The sequence below is a fragment of the Aotus nancymaae genome, unplaced genomic scaffold, assembly GCF_030222135.1.
Source record: "Aotus nancymaae isolate 86718 unplaced genomic scaffold, 86718_ANA_hifiasm-v0.15.2.pri h1tg000032l_0, whole genome shotgun sequence".
NCBI lineage: Eukaryota > Metazoa > Chordata > Mammalia > Primates > Aotidae > Aotus > Aotus nancymaae.
The window spans coordinates 2,928,296-2,951,535 of record NW_026988445.1 but is presented as its reverse complement, the minus strand read 5'-3'; the positions used below and the strand labels follow the sequence as shown (position 1 = coordinate 2,951,535).

At 41.7% G+C, this 23,240-nt stretch overlaps 1 protein-coding gene across 1 annotated transcript in view; it reads left to right on the top strand.

The window, feature by feature from the left end:
• Positions 1-23,240, top strand: part of PTPN14 (protein tyrosine phosphatase non-receptor type 14) — a 191,116-nt gene that overhangs the window by 61,613 nt on the left and 106,263 nt on the right. The window contains exon 2 of the mRNA XM_021677356.2: positions 16,516-16,843. Within this exon, the coding sequence (XP_021533031.2) occupies positions 16,670-16,843 (174 nt within the window). The 5' untranslated portion in view covers positions 16,516-16,669. The remainder of the gene's footprint in view (positions 1-16,515; positions 16,844-23,240) is intronic.

The window sequence follows — 23,240 nt, the reverse complement described above, 5'->3', positions numbered from 1 at the left end:
CTGCCCAGCATATCTGCTGCTCTGTTTTTATCCTTACCTATCACTTCATATGACTTGGTAGGCAGAGAGTGTGTCTTTTCTTGTTCTTTGGGGAATATTGAAGTCAATAATCTGTGCTGTGTGAATAATGGTTTTTGAGGAAATGATATGTAAATATAACGGAGTAGAGTCATTTGATGTTCGAGTAATGTTTTCTGTGGTTAACCCTTGATGGGGGGCAACATATTACATTTATCAAAAGCTATCTTTAGATCTGCTTCTGAAGTTGTGGTGCTGTGACGTGGCACTATAGCTATTGAGAGATGGGATTGCTATTTTTGATGGTTGATCATACCCAGGACCATGCCTACGATTCACAGTTCCACTATTTACTGCAGACTGCATTTTGGGAGGCTTTCTCCTTCTTAGACCTCCTGTCACAGGAGGACACTGAGGCTTTGAGGTATCCCTTTTGGGGTCGAAATTCTCATTTACTAAAGCTTTTCTGCCATCTTGAGGAATCATGTTTACGGTAACGCAGTAAGAAAAAAAAGCTATAACAAGAACTTGGCTCTTTTGACTCCAAGTGTGGGTCTTTTCTTTTTATTGAAGGGCTTAAGAAAACATGTTGTTTCAGTCATCTGACAAGTGAAGGAATGGAAGTCATAGTAATTTGTGATGGCCTCTGCATTTAACAGTTATCTGGGAAGCTATTTAGGAGTATGCAATAAGAGACTTCTGAAAATGTATCGTTTTTGACTCGATAACAGTCTTGAAGAATCTATTCCAAAGAAAGAATTAGAAATATAGGCAACTCTTTTTGAAAAATAGCAAGAAATTAGAATGAGTGTAAGATGTCAACAATAGAGAATGGTTAAATAAATGGTGATCCATACACTGGAATATTATGCAACAGTTTAAAATTGTTTTTGAAAAAGTTTCAACAGCATGAGAAAATAATACATAGTAATCATAAATAATGAAAGATTTCAAATAAGATGGTATAATCTCAGTTACATAATGAATTAAACATATACTTAATTAAAATAATGGAATAAAATATACAAACATTTTAATATTGGTCCTCTCTGGGTGGTGACATGGGTGATTTTTTTCTTTTAGCTTTCAATCATTTCCAATATTCTTATAATGAATTTATAATCGGAAAATATTAAAGGTTATTAAAATATTTAGGTGAAGTAGAAAATCACTGAGCTTTCTAACCCTAATAATTCAAAAGAATAAATTTCAGGACATAAGCTGTTTTAAGAAATTCTTTTTTTTTTTTTTTGTAATAAAGACAGGGTTGGGTGTGGTGGCACAAGCCTGTAATCTCAGCAATTTAGGAGGCTGAGGCGGTGATCTAACCTCAGGTCAGGAGTTTGAGACCAGCCTGGCCAACATGGTGAAACCCCATCTCCGCTAAAAATATAAAAATTAGCCGGGTGTGGTGGTGGGTGCCTGTAATCCCAGCTATTTAGGAGGCTGAGGCAGGAGAACCGTTTGAACTTGGGAGGCGGAGGTTGCAGTGAGCTGAGATCACACCATTGCACTCCAGCCTGGGCAAGAGTAAGGCTCTGTCTCAAAAAAAAAAAAAAAAAAAAAAAAAAGACAGGGTTTTGCTCTGTTTCCCTAGTTGGAATGCAGTAATGCAATCATAGCTCACTGCAGCCTTGAACTCCTAGGCTCAAGCAGTTCTGCCTCAGCCTCCTAAGTAGCTGAGACTATAGGCATGCACCACCACATTCAGTTAATTTTAAAACTTTTTGTAGACATGTGGGTCTCGCTGTGTTGGCCAGGCTGGTCACAAACTCCAGGACTCTAGCAATCATTCCACCTCAATCTCCCAAAGTGCTAGGATTACAGGCATGAGCCCCTGTGCCAGACCAAAATTTTAAATTTAAAAAGCTTGATCCTGTTGTTTTTTTTAAAGCAAAACATACTACTTTTGTACATTTCATTTTTAGTCAATGTATGATCGTATATGGTACCAAAAGCCATGTGATAAGAGAGTGCTCTAAATATTATTATTTATTAATGAATGGTTAAATATTATTACTTACGTTATTATGTAAATGTGCACCTTATGGTATAACCTAATGGTGAAAGACTTAGCTTTGGAGCCAGCCTTTGCCACCTGCTAACTCTGGAATTTTGGCCAGGTTATGTGCCTCAGTTTCCTTATCTATAAATTGCGAGTGTGAAGATAAATGAGAAAATACACGTAAAAGTCTTTAGCACACTTCTTGGCACACAGTAATCATTTAAAGGCTATTATAGCTGAAATGATCAGTGACTCGTAAGTGTTCTGCTGAAGGAACGCTTCTTCCAAATTTTCTTATATATAGTATTTAGGAGGGGCATATGTTAGGTGTATTTTTTTTTTTCTGAATACAATGTTAATAATCCAAAGACTGTGTAAGAGAAAGTAGATGTTTCTTCTCTGTTCCTCCTCTCATCCCTCTGAGGATGGAAATACTCCATGGTTTTCTCCAAGCTCATATAAACCTAAACATTCGCAAGGTAACTGGATTCGCCGCTTTGGTTTTGCCTTGTATGTTACTCTTATATATTACTTTTCCTACTTAGTAATACACCATGAGCATTGCTCAGAGCTAATATAGATTGAACTAATTGTTAATAACTACAGAATAGCCTAAATAATGTAAATGTGCCAAAATGTACTTGAATTATGCATTATGGATACTCAGGTTATCGCAAATTGCCACCCTCTACTACAGATGATGTTGAATGCAGCATCCATATACAGAATTTTAAAGATTCATCGCATTTATTTCCAATGAAAGTTTCCCCAGAGTGACATTGCTGAGTTCAGAGTCAGTGCTAATTATAGTGCAAAGGGATTTGGGGCGCAAATACTATATAGAATTTTGATGGTTTCTACCCTTTTATAATCTAATTGAAGAACAAATACGCATTTATTTTTCCACAGATTTCTTTGCTTATATACAACAATTTTAGTAAATGGTGTTTATTTCCAGGGAGATTTGAAATCTTTAGCATTTTGAAACGTAAATCAGAAGAGCAAAAGGAGTCTCTTGAATTAGATTTACTCTGTGCCGTATTTGCTGTTTTTATTAAATACAAATTTCTTAGAAATTGTACATAGTTAAGTCTTGCAGTTTTTGAGAGCTAAGAGTCCCACTTGAAAACTGAAGCACCTGACTTTTGCCCTCTTATTCCTTAATGTGCTTACACCCTACACGGTTGCAGACAGGGGAAGAACCATCCCCACATGCAGTATCTTGTCCCTAGAGGCCCAGGCTTGCTCAGTACTGATGCAAGCAGCTGAACAAATCTTGTTTTGAGGTCACCGACGGTAACAGGAATGATGGTATGCTAACAAATTATTTGTACAAACACAGAGTTACTGTTCTAGCGGTAGACAGGTTCTTTTTCTTTGTAATGTCGCTGAGAGCTACTTAGTACAACATAAGGTGTTCCAGGTGTCCACTTAAGTAGTGTGGGGTATGTGTGTGTTGTGTGTGTCTTTACAAGGCAGGGGACAGGGAGAAGAAATGACAATTGTAATGGGTTTGTGGTGTATGTGTGTGCATGTGTGGCCATAGTCTACCTTTAATAAGCAGCGTGACCGTGTCTGTTTAGAAGCTTTGTTTTTCCCTATTAGTAATTAACATTTGGTTACATCAGTTGGGATTATACAACTCTTTAACAGCTGACACTAGTTCATACCTGTTTTCATGCTTTCTCCCCTCTGATTCAGCTTCTTGGCTCTGGAGATGCAATTGCATTATACACTTTAGAATCCTCCTGATTGTACTTCTGATTCACTGGAGTGGTCACATATCTGAAACCCACTGGGCACCCTGTCACGGTTCCAAGTCAGTGGGACCTGTAGTTGCTTGCTTTGCTTTCATGTTTTTTCTCCTTGTGTTGAATAGCCTTAACTTTAAGAATTATCTGCTCTGTAACTGCTGGCTTGTTGGGAAACCGTGTTTACCATTGTGATATTTAGCAGTCAGTGTGTTTCCTTGGGCTTCCTGCAGTATTCAGTGAAGTAGCGAGGATCATAATGGCTGTGATAGCAAACATAAACAGTGCTTACCATGTGCCAGGAATTTGTTATGATTTAATATTTACTATGATTATTAACTCATAACCTTCCCAACAACTCTAGGTGGTGGGGACTGTTTTCATCCTCATGTTAGAAATGCCGGGAGCGAGGCAGCTTCGGACCCATGGCTATGCAGTGTGTAAGTGGCTTAGGCATGGAAATGACTCTGCTTCTGGGTGAGGCTCGCTAGTGGGACTGGAGAAACCAGTGAATGAGGCGGCATTCCCAGGGAAGCTCAGAGCTGGATGTTCAGACCCAGATGGAGAGAGCTGGCAGAGTCACTTGGCTGCTGCTCTCTGCTTGGATGGGAAGTGACACCCTGGACATAGGAGGGAAGTTGAGGGAACTCACTCAGGATGGGAGGAAGGAAATGGGGGAAAGGGAGGTGTGGAAAGCTTTACTGAGGGAAGTCACAGGCAGCCGTCTCTCTAGTAGAGCCCCTCTTTCTTGGCCACTTCTGCCCCCGCAGAGTGCACATCTCTGGAGAAGAGTGAAGCAAGCTAAAGGTATGTTTACCCTCAGCGAGTGTCTTTTGATTTAATGAGTGAGTCATATCCCCTGCCTGGAAAACCTCTCCATTTGCTTTTGTGATTGTGTTTTTCAAAATGGTTTTTGAAGAGGTTCTATGTTACAAGCTCTCTCACCCCACAACACAGTGGTACAATAGAATAAGACATCTAGGTAAGAGGCCCTGGCAGGGTGCTACGGCTGCGATGGCACCTTGATTCTGCCACCATGCCTTCTGGATAGAGCTTCCTCGGGCTGAAATTGGGTCCCAGCCTCAGGCTCACCTCCATCATATCTGAGTAATGTCCACCATGGGTGAGCAAAGATAAACTGCTGATGGTATGTCACAGCTTTTTTTGTAGAATGTGGGTACTTGCTATTGTCATTGTTACTTTTATATCATGAGGTTGTAGCTTATAACCCTCTTTCTGTGTGATATCAGCATGGTTCATTGGGTAAAAATGGGATCAGGTGGAGCTCTGGGTTTGAGCTTGATTGTCTTTAGTCACTGAGTGATTTTGGGGGAATTTATTTCCTCTCTTTAGCCTCAGTCCTTAGTCTGTAAAATGGGGTGGTGTAATAAGAGTAGCCCTGTCGTAGGGCCGTTGAGATCGTGCTCAGCAGTGTGCTGCCGTCAATGTGTCTGCTTCACGAATGGGGGTGCCCATTATTACCTTCTTAGTGCTCTGACACTTGTGGGGAATTTCCCATTCTGAATTTTAGGTGTAATAATAAGTCCTGACACTACAGAACATACATCATTGTGGATATAGAAACTGACAGCAAAAAGAACTGGAATTGAAGAGCTGCAGATTGCACTTCTCTCAAAGAAGGGTGGGGTGTCTTACGACAAAGCATTCCTGGCGTGATTAGACAAAGCTCATCTGAGAGTAAACCGGCGTCAGGTGTTCTTCTGATGAAATTGATTAAGCAAGCCGGACCAGGAAGAGTCCTTTATTTTATGCCCAACTGATTGTTCTTTACGTTTTAAAGAACTTGTCATTTTACTTACAGAATTTTTCCGTTTGCCTTTTAATAATGAAGGGAAAAACTGTTGCTTTTGGTTTTACCTAGTTAAATCCAAGTTCTATTTTGGAAGGACAAAGGAGTTAGTTTGGAGGGAAAATTCTGACCCTTTTTTTCTTGTAATGTACCTCTGCAAAGTGAGCACTGTTATCTGTCTTACCAGGTTACTTTAAAAAGTATCATTTAAGTCCCAGTGTGGTGGCTCACGTCTGCACGTCTGTAATCCAGCACTTTGGGAGTCCGAGGCGGGTGGATCACCTGTGGTCAGGAGTTCGAGGCCAGCTTGGCCAATGTGATGAAACCCCCATCTCTATTAAAAATACAAAAACTAGCCAGGCATGGCGGCATGCGCCTGTAATTCTAGCTACTCCTGAGGCTGAGGGAGGAGAATTGCTTGAACCTGGGAGGTGGAGGTTGCAATGAGCCGAGATCATGCCACTGCACTCCAGCCTGTGCAGTGGTGACAGAGTGAGACTCTGTCTCAAAACACAAAAAGAATGAGAGCAAAAAGTATCATCATTTAATAATTTTTTTTTTAATTTTACAAACCCCAGCTTATGATTATGGCAATTTTAGACACATACAAAGCTGTAGAGAATGCTGAGACCCCTAACATACCTGTCTCCCACCTTCAAGGACTGTCAACTCGTGGCTGTGCCTTATCTGCATCCCCACCCAGTTCCCACACCCCGTGATTTTTTTAAGCAAATCCCAGACAACATTATTTTATCCATAAGTATTCAAGATGTACTTAGAATGCCTTCAGAGGAAAGTTTCACTGGGGTCAAAAATGAAAACTTGCATGTTCTAAGTTGCTTCCTGTGGGAAAATCATGTCTCTCTGGAAATCTGAAGATAGTAATCCTCAAAGCAGGGGGTGGAGAAATGATCTTTGTCAACAATAACCCAGGGAGCTTTTTTGAACTAACTTGTTCTCCCAGAAGATTGCCTCCTGAAGCCACCCCCACGCCACCCCAAGAGTTCACAAGGAGTGTTAGAGAAGGACAAGGTAGAGAACTACCTCTTTGGGGAAAGTGCTTCCGGGTTATGGAGGTTTTTTAACCATCGTGGATGGGACTTACTTAAAAATGTATTCATTTTCTTCCTTTTTAAGCAGATTACGTTGGATGCTATTGAATCGTTCCTGTTTACTACAGGATGTTTTGGACACCGCTTTGTATGCTGTGGAGTGTGTACTTTAATCATGTGCCTGTCACCTCCCTTGTTCCCATTTTTTGTCTCATGTCTGTAATAACAGCCCTTTGTCTCTTTAAAATCTGTTAAGGGCTAAGATGTAAGGGCAAGGAACTTGTAACGAACTGTACTTACAGTTAGAGTAAATGAACTGAGGGTGTTCTTTTGTTTCCTGAGCAAAGTGTATGATGTTGGAATTAAGGATTTGGTGATATTTAACTGCTCAGAGGATGTTTTGGCTCCATTTCTTGGTTTTTGGCTGCATTCTACGTAGATGAGGTTGCTGTCTAGCCACCTTTCATAGGTGAGGTATGACTAATGAATTGTAACACAGCAGGAATCTTTCTCTTCCAATTTCACATACAGCTTTTGAAAGGCTTGAAAGGTCATTTACATGGTTAGTGCGTGAGAAAGATGGAATATGTGTTTTAGGACAGGTTTGCATCTCACCACTGACTGAAAGTGAGTTAGGAGGGAAGTAATAGAATCTTAAAATGTGCCTTTCAAAGTGTTTGTTGTTGTTTTTATTTTCGTTAGCAACTAAAGTTAGGGGCTTGTGTTTTAAACCTTGCAGAAAAACTTTACTTGGCTAAAAATAATTTGATGTATGGATATCATTTGGTACTGTACAGCTCTAAAACTGATTGACAGAAGAAACTAATAATCTGATTTGCACTGAACAAAACTAATTTCCTTTCTGCCCTCCTTTAAGGAAGAATAAGGGTAGACATTTTCAGTATTCCTTTCTTTCCCATCCCCTCCCACGTCATCCCTTTTTTTTTTTAGCCTTTTCCTAGGAAAATGACCTAGTACTTATCAAAACTGATCTATGCCCTATGCAGGTTTATACACAGCGCAGACCAGTTGCATCAGTTTTTCCTCTTACACCCTGACCAAGATTACATAGCTCTGCAAGAGGTGCTTGGGAGTTGTAACAATATGGAATGCTGGAGAAATTCCAAAGACTGTTGGTAAATATAGGATGCAATTGGATAGCAGTTAGCTTCTTTTGGTGTTTTCAGAACTTATCTTTAAGAAAAAAAGAGTTAAGAATACATAGCATAGCATGGGGACTAGAAAGAAAGTGCAATGACTGTGTTTAGGATTTGGATGTGAACTTCTGTCTTTCATTTGCCTGTGCAGGTAATTTAATAAAGAGGAATACACTGTATTTGGTTGATATTTGTGAAAGATCTCTCCTCGTCTTACCCCTCATATTTAAAGATTTATTTGCTCTGCCAAATGACCTTTTCTAAATTGTGAGAAAGCTGTCTTTCTTTGCTTTGTGTTTTTAACTTTGAATAATTTTTTTTTTTAATTAAAAATGAGAACAAAATACTAGAAATCGAGAGTTCATAGGTAAAGATGGAAACTTACACTTCAGAGCTTAGGAAGCTGATCAATGACTCAGAAGTGAATTTTAGAAGTGACTGAAGCCTTTATGTTCTCTTCCACTGTAGCCTATTCTATAAAAGACCTTTAAAATGTGGTGTTTACAGAGCAAATATCCCAACAAATTGCTTTCAGTAAGCATGGTCACACTAAAACACTTTTTATCATCTCAGTAGTTCTGTTGTCTTTGTTGCAAGGAACTTGCCTGGATATGCCATCTCTGTCTGCGAGAATACCCCAGTGTAAGACAGATCAAGGTCTGGAAAAGGAAAACTTGGGTGGTGGGAATGTTCTTTTGGAAACCCAAGTTCAGTTTTTTCCCCTGAAAAAGCACAAGTAGGTGGAATAACTTCACTCCCATCCCTTTTCTCTGTAGCTTAATCCTCTCTTAAGAATCCAAAAGTCAGACCGATCTAAGGCTCCAGATTCCTTAAATGATTTGAAGAGTCACTGAGGTCACGCTGGAGTCTCCTGCCCTGCCTTAGTGTCAAAAAGCCACTGATCTCAGGAGTCATTCTTTCTTCGTAATGACTATGTTAGTCTGTTCTTGCATGACTATGAAGAAATACCTGAAACCAAGTAACTTACGAGAAAAGAGGTTGAATTGGCCCACAGTTCTGCAGGCTCTGCAGGAAGCATGGAACCAGCATCTGCTCTGCTTCTGGTGAGGGCCTCAGGGAGCTTTCAATCATGGCGGAAGGTGAAGGAGGGGAGCAGGCATCGCTCATTGCAGGAGAGGAGGGAGCAAGACAGAGCGGGATGGGAGGAGCTAGATCTCCGGAGAACTCCGTATCCTGAGGACAGCACCAAGCCAGAAGGGATCCACTCCTATGACCTGAACACCTCCCATCAGGCCCCACCTCTGGGTGAATTGGGGATTATAATTCAACATGAGATTTGGTGAGGGCATATATTCATACCATATCAGTGACATTTATTTTACTTCCTACCATGTATAAAACTCCATGTTATGGTTTTAGAAGGCCACAAAGCTGAATCCAACACAGGTGTTTCCCATCAGGACTCTGACCGGGGAGCTAAGACACACATGGGAGTGATTGTAGGGTGAGGGACTCTGTGATACACCAGGAACTGTAGAGACACAGCTTCATGGATTTTATAAGACCAAGGGAATTTCATATCAATTTCCCCTGGGGAAAAAAGAACAATTGGCAACACTGGATGATAGACACATGCTATTGTCTGGAATAAGAAATCTTCTTCCCACCCAGCATCTTCCCACCCAGGGGTCTTCAGAGGAGATATAGTCTGAGATTCTCTCTTTTATGCTTCAGGTGTCTGAGTTTGTGGGATAACCAGGGAGCAGTGGTTGGACTAAGAGAATGCATGATTCAGCATTCCACGTGGTCAGTTTTTCCATGGGATTGTCATAGCTTCATGTTAAACTCTGTGCTTTGCTTTGCCATCCTACCTCCCAACCTTCATTTTTAACTTTTTAAAAGACTTTTTAAAGGTCCTCAGTTTCCTCTTTGCACAACTGCTTCGCCATGCTTTGAGCAAACCTAGCATACTCTGAAACTATGAAAAGAATAGAAAGAGAACTTGCCCACACTTCCTGAGTGCTCACTAGAACTGTTTCTCATTTACTTCTCACAAATAGGTGGGGTAGGTATTATCTTCATAGGTGAGTAAACTGAGGCTGAGAGAGAATAAGTACCTGCTATTCATTCTGTTCCTCTCTGGTTAAAGCCAGGACTTGCATGAAAGTTGGTGCACGTTCCTCTCCCTAATAGTAAACTTTGGTTCTTAGAACCCCTCAGCTCAACTACAGTCAAGTGAAGATTTTTCCCTCTCTTTAGTCTTTAGTTTCCAGTTTCCAGTTGCTTTACTGAGACAAAGACCCTGGAAGCTGAAGAGTTCAGAGGGTTTACTGCGCCTTCCCTGTCACTCCCCTGTACTTTGTATTCTGAATTACTTTCATCACGAAAGGGTGAAAGTCTAAGTCTTTTTTTAAAAAAATAGATCTCTAGGGGGTCCAAGTGCAGTTTTTTCTTTTTCTTTTTTTTTTTTTGAGATGATATTTTGTTCTTGTTACCCAGACTGGAGTACAGTGGCACGATCTTGGCTCACTGCAACCTCTGCCTCCTGGGTTCAAGCAATTCTCCTGCCTCAGCCTCCCAAGCAGCTGGGATTACAGGCATGCAACACCACACCCAGCTAATTTTTGTAGTTTTAATAGAGATGGGTTTTTACCATGTTGGCCAGGCTGGTCCCGATCTCCTGACTTCAAGTGATCTACCCACCTCGGCCTCCCAAAGTGTTGGGATTACAGGCCTGAGCCACCGTGCCTGGCCAAGTGCAGTTTTTTGTACTTGGCTATATTGCATAGTGGTGAAGTCTGGGCTTTTAGTGTAACTATCACCCCAGTAGTGTTTCAGGCTACTTTTCTTTATAAGATGCTCCTAGGAAAAAGAGGGTTAGAAGATTGTTTTGAAATTAGAAAAAAAATCACAGTATTGAAAAAAAAATTAAGAGTCAGCATTGTTACCTTTGTGATCTCTATTTATTGATTTTACTTAGAAACAAGGTCTTGCTCTGTTGCCCACCTGGAGCACAGTGGCATGATTGTAGCTCACTATAGCCTCAAATTCCTGGGCTCAAGTGATCCTCCTGCCTCAGCCTCCCGAGTAGCTGAGACTACAGTTGCGCACAACCGTGTCCAGCCACTGTTTTTATTTTTATTTTGTAGAGTCGCAGTCTCACTGTTTTGCCCAGGCTGGTCTTGAATTCCTGGACTCAAGTGACCCTCCCACTTTGGCCTCCCACATATGTATAGTTTCTTTATTTTCTATGAATGAGTCTCAGCAAGAGTTTCAGGTTAACAGTATTTATTAGATATGTTCTTAAAGAATAGATCAATAAAACAAGTAACTTATTTTTGTTTATTTTTGAAAATAGACTTGATTTTTGGGAGCACTTTTAGGTTCACAGCAAAATTGAAAGGACAGCGTAAAGATTTCCCATATGCCCCCACCTTTCCCCATGCTCCCCCACTATCACCATCCCCCACCAAAGTGGTTCCTTGGTTGCAATAATTATTGAACCTATATTGATATATCACTAGTACCCAAATTCCATAGTTTCCATTAGGGCTGACTCTGACTTTTTATTTTTAAAGAAACTTTCTCTTAAAAAAAAAAAAGTTATAGTAAATAGAATGAGGGCTCTATAATGTTACCTCTTTTGTAAAACAGTTTTTATTAGGAAAATCTAAAGTGTCTAAACATGTGACCTTTCTATGAGCATGTGACATTTATTCTAGGTTTTATAATGTATGTGTGACAAAACAAATATGATGGGGACCCAGAGAGCCACATGGGGAAAGTTGGAAAGGTTCTAGGAACCAGACTATTTAACAGAAAAGAGATGCTTAGGGTGAATTTCACATCAAGTCCACTTTATAATGGATATTTAAATCCCTACTCTAATTACACAGCAGAAGTATTCCTATTGAGCATAAAATATAGCAGGGAGCTGAGTTATGTTTGAGGAGGAGCTCTACGCCTGTGTGGATGGTTAAAAGATGGAATTTTGACGTAGGTGCTCTGGCTTCTTTGAGAGCTTAAAAGTAGTGGATAAATTCATAGACTATGAAAATGTTGAAATGAAAGAGACTAAGAGATCTTCTTCTCTCATCCTATTGTTATAGGTTAGTGTCAAGCGGATTGTTTACCTGGGATAATTTAGGTGTAGCCTCTCCTAAAGGTAAGAGGTATCTTAAATGAGTGCCTGAAAGTCCTTTCCAGAAGCACAGCTCTGTGGCTTTGCAAGTTCTAGGTGAAAATCTCATGAGCTTTTAATGTAGGTAAATGATGTGTGTGTTAGGGATGAAAAGAAAATGTGTTTCTACCTCTGAGGGCATTTAGTGTCCAAGTGTGCTGATATTTTTTAACATAAGCTAGATTAGTATATTAAAATAAGCACAATGGCTGTGGGACTTCAGACAGAAAAGGTTGCCTGTGATGTTAAGGATCAGAGAAGTCCACATACAGAGGCAGCATCATTTAAATTCAACAGTGATTAGGTATGAGCGTGTTTACTACCTTCACTGAGGATTATCTTCTTTTTAACTTTTGATTATGAAAACTTTTAGGTGTATAGAAAACCTAAAAGAACAGTAGTACAGTGAGTATCTGTATACTCAGTTAGATTCAACAACTGTTAACATTTTGTATACTTGTTTTAACTCTGAATTTATAGATGTGCTTATGTGTGTATAGTGTATGTGTTGGTTTTTCTTTTTTTCTTTCTTTCTTTTTTTTTTTTTTTTTTTTTCCCCCGAGACGGAGTTTTTGCTCTGTTGCCCAAGCTGGAGTGCAATGGCACCATCTCGGCTCACTGCAACCTCTGCCTCCTGGGTTCAAGAGATTTCCCTGCTTCAGAGTAGCTGGAATTACAGGCATGCGCCACCACACCCAACTAATTTCTGTATTTTTATTAGAGATGGGGTTTCAACATGTTGGCCAGGCTGGTCTCGAGCTCTTGACCTCAGGTGATCCACCCGCCTCAGCCTCCCAAAGTGCTAGGATTACAGCCCAGCTGTATGTGTTGGTTTTTCAGAAAACCTTTTGGAAAGTAAATTACAGGGATCATGACATTTTTAACCCTGATACATCCACCGGCATCTCTTAACACAATTCTGTCTATTCTCCTACATAACCACAATTCTATCAAAATCTGAAGAAAATTAATAAGATAACATTAATATCACCTAATTTCTATTTTCTACTTCAAACTTCCCTAATGAGCTGTATCTTTTACAGCTATTTTTTTTCAAACCTAGATTTAATTAGGGTTGACACACAACATTTTGTTTTAATAATTCCTAAATCTCTTTTACACTACAGCAGCCTGCACTGCCTCCCCCTCCCCGTGCTCAATTTTTGTTTCATGACATTCACTTTTAAAAGGATCAGACCAGTTTTCTTATAACATATATTGATACCATATCTTGCAAGTATTTTTGTCAAGTGAAGATTTTTAAAGTCTTTTTTTTTTTTTTGAGACTGAGTTTCGCTCTTGTTACCCAGGCTGCTGTGCAGTGGTGCGATCTCGGCTCACCACAACCTCCGTCTCCTGGGTTCAAGCAATTCTCCTGCCTCAGCCTCCCGAGTAGCTGGGACTACAGGCACGCGCCACCATGCCCAGCTAATTTTCGTATTTTTAGTAGAGACGGGGTTTCACCATGTTGACCAGGATGGTCTCGACCTCGTGATCCACCCGTCTCAGCCTCCCAAAGTGCTGGGATTATAGGCGTAAGCCACCGCACCCAGCCTTAAAGTCTTTTAGAAATCAAAATATGTATTTTCTAAGAGATGTATTGCCAGATTATCTGCTAGCCATGAAAGCCATTATCCCTGATACACCATTTTCAGTAGATAATGTACTTTAAAATAATCTTTATTTGCAAAAATAATAAAAGGCAGTTGTAAGATGCTAGAACAATTTAGAAATATATAAGGTTAGAATTCTATTTAACATCAAGTAGCTCTGAGATGATAATTTGGCCAAACTTACATTCTTTCCTGTTTGTGTGTTTTTGTATTTCATGAAATTGCGATCATCTATACACATTGTTTAAAGTTTGCTTTTTATTTCACTAGTTATGCTTTGCAAATGAGTTCCATGGAATATGTAGTAGAGATTGTTTTTGCTGGGATAAATGCATACCAAGCCAGCCACATTCTTTCATAGGTGTTTACAGTGAGACACACACCCAAATGTAAAGTGCCTGGCTCAGGATTAAAAATGTGGGCTTGTGCCCACAAAGCAAATATTTTTCTGTTTGAGGCGCTCTGGTTAATGCAGGAATTGAATCTTGGCCTCTTCTGTGCTTTAATAAGTTGAGGGGAATTCAAGTAAACACCTAAGGGCTCTATATTTGAATATTTGAATTTTGGCTCCTCCCCTGCTGTTTTTCTTGGGGTTGGGGGTGGGAGGGTCATTTCATATTCTTTTCTGTACCTATCGAAAGATCAGATTGGCTTACCTTAGAGGTAAACATGATACTCTGCCAACGTAAAGTGATGTAGAAACGTTAATATATTTTACCAAGCCAGAGCTTCTAGCATATGTATTTTAAGCCATCATAAAACATATACCTGTCATGTTAAGGAATGTGCCCACGGCAAATGTCAAAGACCTGCTCTGGGAGGCTGGGGAGTGTGTTTTGCTGTGTTGTAGGGTTATACCCTGACAACCTCTGTGAGGCATGAGTACCGGCAGGGAGTGGTTTATAAATATTGAAGCCATTTTATTTATTAACTTAAGAATTCCTACAAGTAGTAGCTCTTCCTATTTGTATATCCAAGTGTCTTGCGGCTTAGGGGGTAATTCTGGGTCAGCATATGATGAAGAGTGTAAATCCTGAGTGGATCTGTCTGAGTTAGGGAATCAAGTTAACAATCACATGAGCAAGAGATAGTCGGTTGAGCTTAATGGAGAACAGAACATTTGGACAGAAAAGCTTTCTGGACATTTCTGGCTTCTTTGAAAGACAAGTTTAATGAGCCTCCCAGCAAGATTGCTGGCCCAGGGTGGAACGGTAAGGTTACTTTTGTTGTTATTTTATTCTTGTGTTGTCCATAGCAACAATGTCATCATTTTCATTTGGTGGGACATCAGGATGCCAGTAAGTCTTGTTACTATAATGGTAAGTTAAATTATCTGTAATTTGGTTACAGGACTTTTGCATCAAGCATTTTGTAAAGGAGCAAGATGATGGTAGGGTGGTTCCCCACATCTGTCTAAATATTTGTTGAAAAAAGGACAAAGAGTTGTAATCTTTAAGTGCTTTGAAGAATTCATATCTTTCAATTTAAAAAAAAAAACTTTGGGAGGCCGAGGCGGGTGGATCACTAGGTCAAGAGATCGAGACCATCCTGGTCAACACGGTGAAACCCCGTCTCTACTAATACAAAAAATTAGCTGGGCATGGTGGCGCGTGCCTGTAATCCCAGCTACTCAGGAGGCTGAGGCAGGAGAATTGCCTGAACCCGGGAGGCGGAGGTTGCGGTGAGCCGAGATCGCGCCATTGCACTCCAGCCTGGGTAACGAGAGCGAAACTCCGTCTCAAAAAAAAAAAAAATAAAAATAAAAAAAGTAGAAGTAGCTGGCTGGGTGTTGTGGCTTACGCTTGTAATCCCAGCACTTTGGGAGGCCAAGGCGTGTGGATCACCTGAGGTCAGGAGTTCAAGACTAGCCTGGCCAACATGTTGAAACCCCATCTCTACTAAAAATACAAAAAATTAGTCTGGCATGCTCGCAGGTGCCTGTAATCCCAGCTACTCAGGAAGCTGAGGCAGGAGAATAGCTTGAACCCAGAAGGCGGAGGTTGCTGTGAGCAGAGATTGTGCTACTGCACTCCAGTCTGGACAACAAGGTGAGACTCTGTCTCAAAAAAAAAAGGAAGAAGCTGACTGTATTAAATGCATATCCCACCACTTTTTTATCATTCATTCTAAGTAAATAATAAAGTTAAAACATAAGACATGAAAATAAAAATAATGTTAATAAAAGTAAAGAGACCGTGTTGCAAAGAATGAGGAGAAACAAGATCAAATTTTAAGTTCAGTGCAGCACTTACATCATTAAGCCTCACTTTTTTCTTCTGTAAAATAGACACCATAGTGTTGTTCATGAGATTGGAATGAGATAATATATTTAGAAGTTTAAAAAACAAGATATCAGTGTTCAAGTTCTACTCCTAGTGGGTTTTTAAAATATTTTATTTGAGACAGAATCTTACATTCTTTCCCAAGCTGGAGTACAGTGGCACGATCATGGGTCACTGCAGCCTCGACCCTCCAGCCTCCCGAGTAGCTGGGACTACAGACACACACCATCATGCCTGTCGCCCAGGCTGGTCTTGGACTCCTGGGCTTAAGTAACCTTCTCACCTTAGCCTCCCAAAATGCTGGGATTACAGGCATGAGCCACCATGCCCAGCCTCCTAGCATTTTCTTGAGTGGACACTATTACATAGTGAAAAAAGCATGTGAACTGAAGTTGCGTAGACACTGGTTTAAATTCTGGCTTTGCCATTTACACCGTGAATGAGTTCTCTAATCTCTTTGGACCTTCGTTTCTTCAACTATAAAGTGGCTTTTATGATAATCACCGTTCTAAGATGGCATAGGGCACGGGCTCTGCCAGGACACATAGGAGCTCCAGAGCTTGCAGCTTGTCAAATCTGGATGTTGATCAGTCGAGGGATGGGTGTGTGCTTCTCTGTGTGTGGAATACGGTACCATCGACAGATCCCTTCCAGAGCATGACCATAGTGTTTCTTTTCACTTGCAGCTATCTTCCAGAGGGCCACACTGGGCATGGACACCCTTTTCCCTACCTGGAGGAGCACGGGTGATAGTGTAATTTTCCAGTCACGAAACTGCTAAGGCCATCTCAGGGGCGTGTGCGCCAGGATAGGAGGGCGGCACCCGAGGACCACGTAGCCATGCCTTTTGGTCTGAAGCTCCGCCGGACACGGCGCTACAACGTCCTGAGCAAGAACTGCTTTGTTACACGGATTCGCCTGCTGGACAGCAATGTTATCGAGTGCACACTGTCGGTGGAAAGCACAGGGCAAGAATGCCTGGAGGCTGTGGCCCAGAGGCTGGAGCTGCGAGAGGTAAGAGGGCTGTGTGTACACGCGCGTGCATGCGTGTTGGGTATGCGAAGGAGAGCTCACCAAAGGGACCAGCCATCTGTTTCTTGGCATCTGTCATGTTTTTTGACCTAAGCGACCATGTGCTTACAAGAATCCTGTTATTCTTAGCACGGGTGTGATCTTATCTGACTTGTACTGATGTGAACACCGCCTAGAGCTGCATGGCATGGCAGGCTCTCTTTTATTTCAGCTGGTGAGGAGGTTTGAGGGGAGTTGAAAATGAGAGACTCTCCCCACCAGAGTCATTTTCTCTCTTTAAAACAATTGAGTGGGTAGCTGGTATTTTGGCATTCTGGCTGCACATCAAGGAGAAAGACGCCCACATACAGATGCATGCAGCTGCTTTTTTTTTTTTTTTTTGGTTGTTTCTATATTTTCCTCTTAAAAAAAATAATAAAGAGAAAAAACATTTAGAGTGAGCAGGACCAGTGAGGCTTTTTGTGGGAGCCTGTAAAACGGGGATTTTGTTCCTTTTAAGAATCCTCACAGCTCTTTGCGCTGTCTGTGAGATGGCTTTTAAGCGGACGCAGGGCTGACCACTTAGACGGTCATGCTGTCACTCTTTACAAGGGACTCTCAGAATAGTATGCTGTTCATGACAGCCAAGCCCTTCGTTTTTCAGTCGCGCAGACATTCAGGACAAGAGACTTTTGTGAGCAATCTCCACTTCAGCATCTGTGTCTTGAGAGCCGTCTGACATATTGTCCAGTGGAGAAGGTGGTACCGTTTAGTGGTTGCCAATGCAGAATGACTGCAAGCCCTGAGACTCAGACATTCCTGAGGACAAGGAAAAGCTGTGTGTCATTGTCCTAGGTCCTGGGGCTCTTGGAGAGTCCATGTGACAGCACCGCCCAGGACCTCAATGACACAAGAGGGATGGCAATCACTGTTGGAAGTGATTTCATGTGGCCTCTCTCCACCTGCTTACAAAGGAATCGGGGCCCAGGAGGGTCTTCCTCTCCCCTTGATGTCTTCCACAGGCTGGCTGTGACTGTTTTTCTCTGGGAAACTGTTTCACCCAAAATGCATCTGTTTCCTGCTGTTCTTTGTGTTTATACTATGGTTTTAGGGAGCAGGTATTCCTCTTAGGTATGTTTTTCTGTGCAGGAGGCTGTCTTGGACAGTGGAGGTATGTATCAGTAGCTCGGTAACTGCCATAATAGAATAAATGTGTGAAATGTTCTCATCTTGTTGATTGGAAGCTGGCTCTCTTTTTCTCATTGGCGACACATTAGGGTACACACATTTAAACACATATGTGTGTAAGTGCATGGGCATAAAGGAAAAACTTTAATACTGTAGATTGGCTGGACAAGAGACTTGTCTAAGTTTTTATAGAAAATTTAATTGTGGCCGGGCGCGGTGGCTCAAGCCTGTAATCCCAGCACTTTGGGAGGCCGAGGCGGGTGGATCACGAGGTCAAGAGATCAAGACCATCCTGGTCAACATGGTGAAACCCCGTCTCTACTAAAAATACAAAAATTAGCTGGGCACAGTGGCGCGTGCCTGTAATCCCAGCTACTCAGGAGGCTGAGGCAGGAGAATTGCCTGAACCCAGGAGGCGGAGGTTGCGGTGAGCCGAGATCGCGCCATTGCACTCCAGCCTGGGTAACAAGAGCGAAACTCCGTCTAAAAAAAAAAAAAAGAAAATTTAATTGTATACTACTTAGAAAGATTTGCAGTATTTTTACTTTTAAGTACTTCTAGTCACTCAAATTAGAGCAACTAATTATTCCTCATACGCATCGGGACAGTGTAGCATGTTGTTACGTAGTTACGAGTGTAGGCATTGGAGTCTTAGCCTTGGGTTCAGCTTACAGTTCTGTCATTTATTATTTGGGTGACAATGGAAAAGTTACTGAATTTTCGGGGGATAAGTTTCTCACCTATAAAATTAGAATAATAATGCTTACTTCATAGGGCTGTTGCAAATATTAAGAGTTCCTGTATGGAAAATGTGTAGTGCTGTGTCTAATAATTTATAATTGTTCAAATGTGAGAGTCTTAAAAAAACTACTTTAAAAAAACCCAACTTTTTTTGTTAAAGAAAATATTGAACAACTATCTTGTGCCGAGCACGTTTTTAGAACTTGGTGAAATGAAGATAAAATAAGGTACAGTTTTACTTTCAAGACATGTACAGAACAGTAGGGGAGTCCAACCTTTAAATGAACAGTTAATGCTGAATGTGGTCCGAGCTAAAATAGAGTGCAGGGGTAGGCCCTAAAGACGGTGGCTGTTCTTAGTGTTGTGCAGTGCGCATTCCAGCCCACTGAACACTGCAGTCTTGCTGGTGAGAGAGAAAGAGTTGATGGAAGTTGAACAAAGCCTTCACTCTGAACCAAGACTTGAAGGGTATGTACGAGTCCAGCAGGTAGAAAAGAGGGCCGTGTCATCTGCAGTGTGGGGAACTGGATTATCAAAGATTCAAGGATGTGAAAGAGCAGCCACCATTCTTGGGGCTGAGAAGGGATCCCTCCGAATCATCGGGTCTAGCTAGAGTTTATAATGAATGGTGAGGGGTGTCTGGAGATGTGTATGGTAATCATGGCTCTCAACAGACTATTGTTTTTCTCAGCGAGAAGGCAAAAGTCAACCCTGGATCGTCCCACAACTACCCAAAGTATGAAGCAGTGCAGTGCCAAGTGTGTGCCATAGTGTGATTGACATTCCGTTGCTGAGGTGGGCTTTGCCTTTAATGCTGACTTTATTTTGACATGCCCTAATGGGTGCATCCACATTTGACCAAATCATGTTCTTTTTAAATTTTATGCTTTCGTTCCATGACAGATAACATTGAAGTTGTGCCCTTTTGAGAATCAATCCTCTAGATACTCCCGAATTGAAGGATCCAACAGAGTAATCTGATACTTTGTTCTTCCTTGGCACAAACACACCTTAAGGAAGAATGCATCCTCCACCCAAAAGCGGAAGTCCGAGGAGGTGAACACAGGGTCTGCTCCTCATACTTGGATTTGTATTTAGATTAGTTTTCAAATAGAGCCGATACTGGTTTAGAGGAGAAGGTGACAGCCAATCTGAGATATAACAAAAAGTTTAGTCCTTTTTGGAAGGGGTGTTGGGGCCTAACTCTGCTGCACAAGATGGAGTGCAGTGGCATGATCATGGCTCGTTCAGCCTCTATATCCTAGGCTCAAGTGATCTTCCTGCCTTGGTCTCCTTAAGTGCTGGGATTACAGGTGTGAGCCACCCACCCAGCCAAAATATATTTAACCTTTTTTTTTTTTTTCCCATTGAGACAGGATCTTGCTCTGTTGCCCAGTTGCCCAGACAGGAGTGCAGTGGTATGATCATGACTCACTACAGCCCAATTTCCTGGGCTCAAGTGATCCTCCCACCTCAGCCTCCCAAGTAGCTGAGACTTTAGGCACATGCCACCATGCCCAGCAAATTTATACATTTTTCCTAGAGATGGGATCTCACTGTGTTGCCCAGGCTGGTCTCAAACTCCTGGGCTCAAGCGATCCTCTCGCCTTTGCCTCTCAAAGTACTAAGATTATAGATGTGAGCCACTGTGCCCAGCTCAATATGTTTCATCTTTATGAAGACTTGGAAACTAGATTATGGTGGATATTTGGCTTTGTCATTACAAGTAGTTTAGGTATATCATAAATTTTGTAATACCTTTATATTAGGAAAGCATGTATGATAGATTAAACTTTTTTGATTTAATTTTTATTTACATTAATTATTTGTTTTGCCACTAAACCTTATAATTTTTTAATAGACTTTATTTTTATTTTTAAGACTTTGATTTCTTAGAGCAATTTTAGGTTTACAGTAAAATTGAGAGGACGATACAGAGAATTTCCATATACTCCTGGCCCCATGCATGTACATCCTCCTCACTGTCACCTTCACCCCCAGAGTGCCACATTTGTTATGACTGTTGGACCTACATTGACACATCATTATCACCCAGAGTCCAGAGTTTACATTAGGGCTTGCTTTTGGTGTTGTACATCTGTAGGTTTGGACAAATGTGACATGCTGCTATTTAATGTGACATTCAGAAGGACGCAGGCCTGGTTCTTATTGTCAGCGAACAGTCATTCTCTGGGAAAGCCGAATGTGATGGGGTCTCTGCTCCCAGAAATCAGACAGGGTCTTTGTTCCTAGAGTTTAGAGAACAGGACAAACAAGAAACAAAGCAAAGGGAATAGCTGGTGCTGAGCTGCAGAAACAGGAAAGAACATGGAATTTTCAGGGAAAGGCAGAGTTCAGTTTGCACTGATCCGTGTGTGTGTGTGTGTGTGTGTGTGTGTGTGTGTGTGACAGAGAGAGAGAGAGAGAAAGGGGTCATGGAAGGGAAGGAGAGTAAAAGAGGGAGAGGCAGGACCAAGTCTGCCTTTGAACAGTTTGCTGTGTCTCCCTAGGGAGTTTTAACTAGATCTATAGGATAGTATTTCTAAAATAAGTTACAAACGATAATTACCACCTTTTGATGTATATACTGTGCTGAGCAGTTTCCATATATCAGCTCATGTAGTTCTCATAAGAAGTCTGTGATGTGTTCCTACTTTTGCTGTTCCTGTCTTACAGATGGGGAGGCTGCAGCATAGGGTGACCTGCCCATAGTCATCGGGCTGGCAAGTTGTGAGGCCGGTTCAAACTCTGGCAGGCTGATGCTCCTGTTCCAGTTCCCAGAGATGTGTAGTGGAGGAACAGGGAGTGTGGTAAAATGCTTTGGGAAACTCTGTCCTCAATTCTATAGTAAAAGAAACAAAACGGTGTTCCAGTAAGTGTTTCACAGTTGTCTTAGCCTTCTAGAAAATACACTTTTGAACTATTTGGGGAATAAAACACTGCTGTGAAGTATAAGGTCATCAAAGGACTCCAAGGAGGAGCATGACATGGTTACCTTGCATGTTAGGTGAAGAACTCAGTAGTAGAAAAGAGTGGGGATCAGCTGGGCGCGGTGGCTCACGCCCATAATCCCAGCACTTTAGGAGGCCGAGGCGGGCAGATTGCCTAAGGTCAGGTGGATGAGACCAGCCTGGCCAACATGGTGAAACCCCGTCTCTACTGATTATAGGCATGAGCCACCATACCCAGCTGGCTAGTTATTTTCAAACCGAGATAGGGCTCTAGATATCCTATCTCCTCTGTAAAAGGCCCAGCTCCACCACTTCTCGTGTGGTGGCACACGACTGTAATCTCAGCTACACAGGCGGTTGAGGCATGAGAATCGCTTGAATCTGGGAGGTGGAGGTTGCAGTGAGGTGAGATTGAGGTCGTGCCACTGCACTCCAGCCTGGGCGACAGAGTGAGACTCTGTCTCAAAAAAAAAGCGGAAAAGAGCGAGGATCAGAGGGGAGGGACAGGAACAGAGATGCCAGTGAGCACAACTGTAAGCCTGGCAAAAGGTAAAAAGATGAACTGCTTAGGAAAAATGCATTTTCAGTTGTTTTAAAGATGAGGAAAAAATTAGGGATAAGTTGCTACTTGGGAACTCTATCAAGAAAGACATTCCAGAAATATAGGAAGCTCAGAAAATCAGAATTCTGATCATTTTTTCTCCAAATCTTCGGCAGAACGTGGATGTGTAAAATGGAGCTGGGCCTTTTACAGAGGAGATAGGATATATAGAGCCCTATCTCAGTTTGAAAATAACTAGCTGGCTGGGCGCGGTGGCTCATGCCTATAATCCCAGCACTTGGGGAGGCTGAGGCGGGTGGATCACGAGGTCAGGAGTTCAAGACCAGCCTGACCAAGATGGTGAAACCCCATCTATACTAAAAATACAAAAATTAGCCGGGCTTGATGGTGAGCACCTGTAATCCCAGCTACTGGGGAGGCTGAGCAGGAGAATCCCTTGAACTGGGAGGCAGAAGTTGCAGTGAGCAGAGGTCGTGCCACTGCGCTGCAGCCTGGGCAACAGTGCGACACTCCATCTCAAGGCAAAAAAGAAAAAAGAAAATAACTAGCCTAGATTAAGGGAAAAAGAGCTAAAACAATGTTGCCTTATGACTAATTCTCACGGTTTAAAAAAGAAGTACATGGACACACAGCAGAGTTTAGTGGCTAGGAATGTGAGCTTGGACCAAACTGACTGAGTTTGAATCCTGGCTCTGCCATTTACGAACTATGTAATCTTAGATAGCTACTGAAGTACTCTGTGCCTCAGTTTTCTCATCTGTAAAATGGACATGGTAATAGTAGCCACATCTACAAGTTGTTGGGAGGATTCAAACAGTTAGTTTTTCATAGTTGTCACAGTATCACAGTGCCTGGAATAGGAAGGAAGCACTCAGTATGGCTGCCTTCTTTGCAAGATACCACATAAGCCATCCAGCCTCTGCCATGACACTTCCGTGACACTGCCATGACCCTTTTG